This window comes from Gossypium hirsutum, chromosome A06 (assembly GCF_007990345.1).
Source record: "Gossypium hirsutum isolate 1008001.06 chromosome A06, Gossypium_hirsutum_v2.1, whole genome shotgun sequence".
Classification (NCBI taxonomy): domain Eukaryota; kingdom Viridiplantae; phylum Streptophyta; class Magnoliopsida; order Malvales; family Malvaceae; genus Gossypium; species Gossypium hirsutum.
The window spans coordinates 122005461-122011460 of NC_053429.1; the positions used below are offsets into that span (position 1 = coordinate 122005461).

A 6000-nucleotide genomic window follows, 5' to 3' on the forward strand; every position below is an offset into this window, starting at 1 on the left:
CAACGGGGCAGATACGTTCAAACAAACACGAATGTGCATGTGTTTCTTATGGCCTAAGGTCAGTATGAAAGTATCATACTCAAGAAATTTTCCATAGAAATCACTGAATTATTTAGCCATCGTTTCAGTCATCAGCCTTGGGGGCAATTCATAGACTTGTATCCAAAACTCAGTAAAGTTTAAAGCCAACGGTGCTGGATGTTCTCCATTTGGAATTTTTTGGAGAATCAACAAATGATTATTAAAGAACCACAGTGTTCCAGCGAGTACCCTATGGATGTCAACCTCATGAAAAAATTGGAACAGATGCCATTTTTCCCCTAGATTTGTAATACAAATCCCTCTAATAGGATGCCAGAGATCAGCCATGGTGTTACGCAGTGAAGGAAAATAGACAACACTATCTGTTAGACAACGTCCCGCTAGACAGAATTGATAAGTTCATTCCATCACCGCTGCTTCCTCTTGAAATGCTTCTTCCTCGTCATCCAATAAACTCAGATTCGCCAACTCTTCTTCCATAAGTTACTCAGCAGCAATGTAACAAAATATTTAAGGAGAAAGAAAACAAAACCAAAATCTGTCAAAGAGAAGGAGAAGAAAATAAAAGAAAAAGAAATCGTGCCAAAAAACAGACAGAGAAATCGTGCCAAAAAGCAGACTAATTTTTTTATTTTGTTAGAATTTAATTACGCTAATTTTGTAATGAAATGATAATTTAAATAGTTAGAAAAAGAATAACTAAACCAAGTAACGAAATGATAATTTAAGTAGTAATTTGGAAAAAATTCTAGATACACCTATAAAGATAAGTATAGTTCATTAAGCTTAAAATCAAATATGAGTTAAAATGATAAAATTGAAAATTGAGAATATATTATATAAATTTGTCTCACTAATGAAAACGAAAAAATATTATTAACCAAAAAAGGAAAGAGAAAAATATTATATAAAAAATAAATAAATAAAGGGTTAAAATGATAATATTGTTGATTTATAATTTAAGATATCAAATTGATTGAGTCTTAATTCGATTAACATAATATAAAAAGATTTAAGTTTAATTTAATGAAGTGTATTATTCTTCTATTTAAAAAAATTCATGATAATTATAGTAATTTTGTCAAATTTGTCAAATTTGTTAAAAAAAGAAAAGAAATTAAGATGTCAATTTCACTCGGTTGAATGTAGGTAGAGAAATTTCCCCCCACCTTCCTCAGCCAACCACTATTATTTGCTCTTGTTTATACTCTTTTTTTTCTTTGAACTTTCTTCTGTGTTCTTTTGTCCTTTTTATCTTTACCATTTTAGTTCTTATAGAATAATAAATATTCCCTTCAGCTCTCTCCATTTGCTTCTCTCTTTCTTCAACCAATCATGGCCTCTTCTTCAATCCAAGAAGGTAACACTATTGACTCTTCCTTGACTCATCTGTATGTTTTCACTATTTTCTTTTTCATTCTTTTTTGTTGCAAAGTTTGAAATGGATCCTTTAGCTTAAAGATTCACTTTTGATTTATGGGTATTCATTCTTTCTTCAAAATATTTAATGGGTTCTTTTTAAAATAGGAAAACAGCTTAGTTCAGTTGACTTACTGTTTTTTTAATTGAATTTTAGCTTAACTTTAGCTTAGTATATATCGAGATCCTTTGGAGCTTAGTTTTTTAGAAATAATTTGGGAAGTTGGGTTCTTTGATTTTGAATTATGTGGTGGTTTTAGTTAGAAATCAAGAATAAAGATGAAGAAATTGGAAGGAGGCATCGTTTTTGGTAATTGATTCTTTGATAGGAGCTGAAAATTCGAATTTCTAATTTTTGGTGGTGGGGTTAAGGATTATGACAAAAGTATGGTTTGTTTAGTAATTATATTGATTAGTGATTGATTGTTGATTGTTAAGGTGGAGATATGGATCTGGAGAAAGGACTGGAGAGTCCACATCCGAGTCATAATTCTGGCATGGAAGCTTCGCCAATACCATCACCGTCCTCAACTGCAGCAGCGCCGACTCCGGCTTTGATCCTAACAAATACTGGCAAGCGTATCGATAGAATGGGAAGTAGCCTCACTAGTTGCAGTTCCGGTGTTACAGACCACTCAGCAACACCATCACCCTCATCTATAGCAAAGACACCAGCTTTGATCCTATCGAATTCTGCTAAGCGAATTGACAGAATGTCCAGTAGCCTCACCAGTTCCAGTTCTGGTACTGGAGAACCCTCGGCGACTCCATCACCATCATCACAAGCAAATGCCCCTGCTCTGGTCCTGTCGAATTCCGGCAAGCGCATTGATCAGGCTGCCAAAAAGAAATACGTGAAGCAGGTAACTGGACGCCATAATGACACTGAGCTGCACTTGGCAGCGCAGCGTGGTGATTTGGCTGCTGTAAAGCAGATTCTTGCCGACATTGATTCTCAGATGATGAAGACTGCGAGTGGGGAAGATTTCGATATGGAGGTTTCAGAGATACAGGCTAGTGTGGTAAACGAGGTGAATGAGTTGGGGGAGACTGCCTTGTTTACTGCTGCAGAGAAAGGGCATCTTGATGTTGTCAAGGAGTTGTTAAAATACTCAAACAAAGAGACCGTTACTAAGAAGAACAAATCTAGGTTTGATCCATTGCATATTGCTGCAAGCCAAGGGCACCATGGTAATAATTTTTAGCTTTCATTTTGTGATTTGGCTTGTGCTGTTATTTGATTTCAATTGGTTAGTCAAGTTCTTGCAAATATGATATTTAGTAAAAGTACTGGTTCAAGTTGGTCTCAAAGTCTGATGAATACATTTGATGATAAAGCTATGTTTGATAGCTCGAACAATGTTGGTCAAAGGGGGAGAGAAAATTTTGAACGAAAGAGTAAAAATGGATTACTTTTACTTGGTTGCCTTTGATTAGTGTCATATATAATCCATTCCCTTCAGCAAGTTTTTTTTGTCTACGAAAAAACAAAAGAAATTATATTATTTGGGAATTATGATGGAGATTTGAGCCTAAAAAGGTTGTGAACTTTTTCTTTTAACATGTGCAAGACCACATATTCGATATTGTCAAACTAATGTTATGAAATGCTTATTGCCATCTGCTATATGATTTATCGACTATACAGAATGATGAGGTGCCATCCTCTTTCAACCTTCGGAGCAATCTTTCATCGTATTATTAGCTTTTGTTTCTACAGACTAGTAGTCCTATTTCAGTTGTGTTTTGTAGATTCTAGTTTGGAAAGGTGACCCGGGTCCATTCCTTGCAGATATTGTACAGGTACTCCTAGATCATGATCCCAGCCTATGCCAAACATTCGGGCCGTCAAATGCAACCCCTCTTATCTCTGCAGCTACCAAAGGGCATACAGCGGTAGTCAATGAGCTGCTACTGAGAGATGGTGGCTTGCTAGAGGGTACAAGATCAAATGGGAAAAACGCATTACATCTAGCTGCTCGACAGGGGCACATAGATGTCGTAAAAGCGTTGCTGAGCAAAGATGCACAGTTGGCGAGAAGAACTGACAAGAAAGGACAAACGGCATTGCACATGGCTGTTAAAGGACAGAGCTGCGAAGTGGTGAAGTTGCTTCTCGAGGCAGATGCGGCTATTGTGATGCTCCCGGACAAGTTCGGGAACACTGCACTGCATGTCGCCACTAGGAAAAAGAGAGCAGAGGTATAACGTTTCTCTCATTCCTTCTTGCTATAGAGGTAGAAGCATATGTATCACGGATGCTGCATATTATTTTTCCATAATTCGGATGCCGTTCAAATGGTGTGTAGGAGATTATATAGTAATACAAATTTATGTTCATTAAAACCCAACCACAATTTTGTGCTGCAGTAACATCCTTGAAATAGTTTTAGTAACATGTATGGCACGTTAGAAAGACAAGGTTGAATGCAGCGAGAGACGAGGATGTCATGTTAATATGTATTCAACTGAAAATTTCAATTCTAGACATCAATTTATTTAGTTAATGGTTTATAGAAGCTATGTTATTTGGATCCAGGTCTACAGGATATGGATGTGTATGCTCTGACTTTTCATTTTTCATTTCCAACATATATCTGGACATGGTATGAGGATATAACCCTTGAAGGATCTCTAGATACATAGAAAAACTTTGAAAATATTGAACATATCTGTGTTGGGCGCATAGCCATATTTGACACTCATGCCCAAGTCCAAGTAACATAGATTTCCTATATTTCATGACGTTCCTTACAACTTTTATGAAACTGTTTCATATTAATGAATCTTCATATTTCTTTTGCAGATCGTACATGAGTTGTTGTCCCTTCCTGATACAAATGTCAATGCACTCACCAGAGACCATAAAACAGCCCTTGACTTAGCTGAAGGGCTTCCCCTCTCTGCAGAGTCCACAGAAATAAAGAGCTGCCTTTCTCGCTGCGGTGCTCTCAGAGCTAATGAACTGAATCAACCGAGAGACGAGTTGAGGCAGACTGTGACACAAATTAAGAAAGATGTCCATACGCAGCTTGAGCAAACCAAAAGAACCAACAAAAATGTTCATAATATTTCAAAGGAACTTAGAAAACTCCACCGAGAAGGAATCAATAATGCCACCAATTCCGTGACTGTGGTCGCTGTTCTATTTGCAACTGTTGCTTTTGCAGCTATATTTACCGTGCCTGGAGGAGATCAAGATAGTGGAGTTGCCGTGGTGGTAAAATCAAGTTCTTTTAAAATCTTCTTCATCTTCAATGCTATTGCTCTCTTCACCTCTTTGGCTGTTGTTGTTGTTCAAATTACGTTGGTCCGAGGTGAAACCAAAGCCGAGAAGCAGGTAGTGGAAGTGATTAACAAGTTGATGTGGTTGGCTTCTGTGTGTACTTCAGTTGCCTTTATGGCCTCCTCGTATATAGTGGTTGGCCGGAAACATAAGTGGGCTGCTATTTTGGTTACCGTTGTAGGGGGTCTGATTATGGCTGGGGTTCTTGGCACCATGACTTATTATGTGGTGAGATCGAAGAGGACTAGAAGGAAGAGGGGAAAGAATTCAAGGAGGAGCGGATCCAACTCGTTGCTTCATTCCGACTTCACTAATTCGGAAGTTGAAGTCGATAGGATTTATGCCCTCTAATCTCTGAATCGCTAGCTTTTGTTAATGGAAAAATGGAAGATATGATAGAAATGAGACCCAATATGGCAAATGCGGAAGATAAGATTAAATAAGGATAATAACTTTCAGCATCTGCCTGTTAGTATATGCACCCGGCAAACCCTGCATTCATGGCCATGGATCACGAGGTATGAGCAATTCGTACAACTAATCCAGGACTTCTTAGTTAAGAAGTAAGGAAGAAAATATGCTTATTTGTTGTATGTCCTGTCAAGTTTGTTGAAACCATATGTTAGTTCTTTGGTGGCTAATGGCATGAGTTTCCATCCTTAACAGCGTATCGTTCTCACTTGCATACGATATCAGAGCTTGAATACGACTCGACATTTCTTGGAGCCAAGTCTGGTAAACACTGAATCAATTGTCAGATTCAAACCATTCATATGTTTTCAACTCTTCCAAAGTGCCAATATCTATTAAAACCCTGGCCTTGAATTGTATGAATGATTTAACTTTTGCTGTGATTAAACTGTATTTTTATTGCAATACATGCTTGTTTTTTGGTTTAGTTACAGTGCCCCACAGGGGTGATAGTTGTTGAATTTGCCCCTTTTTTATTATTATTTTTTTTAAATTTACTGTTTGCAGTTTTTGGAATTTTTAGAAGTTAAATAGAAATAGAATAGAATAAGATTGTGTTAATAAGCCTCTCCATAGAACAGCTGACCACCACAAGAAATAGGCGATGCATTGCAGTGTATCGTCCCAATTTTTTTAGCATTGTTCGGATGCTATTTTCAAGGGACTTACAGATTATAAAAGATATATTGGGAAGAATCTCAAACATTCAACAATCATTACTTCCAGTTTCATTTAAGTTTTGCTCCGATAATATCTTAAGACTGACACAAGCCACTCTATCA

The 6000-nt window shown here is 37.1% G+C and overlaps 1 protein-coding gene across 1 annotated transcript; it reads left to right on the top strand.

Annotated features, from left to right (window-relative positions):
- The first annotated feature begins 1194 nt into the window (after nucleotides 1-1194).
- Nucleotides 1195-5645, top strand: LOC107941562 (ankyrin repeat-containing protein ITN1). The gene is made up of 4 exons (XM_016875122.2): nucleotides 1195-1402; nucleotides 1900-2652; nucleotides 3254-3663; nucleotides 4268-5645. Exons 1-4 carry the CDS (start codon nucleotides 1378-1380, stop codon nucleotides 5096-5098), a joined length of 2019 nt encoding a protein of 672 aa, XP_016730611.1. The 5' UTR covers nucleotides 1195-1377; the 3' UTR covers nucleotides 5099-5645.
- Nucleotides 5646-6000: the final 355 nt, after the last annotated feature.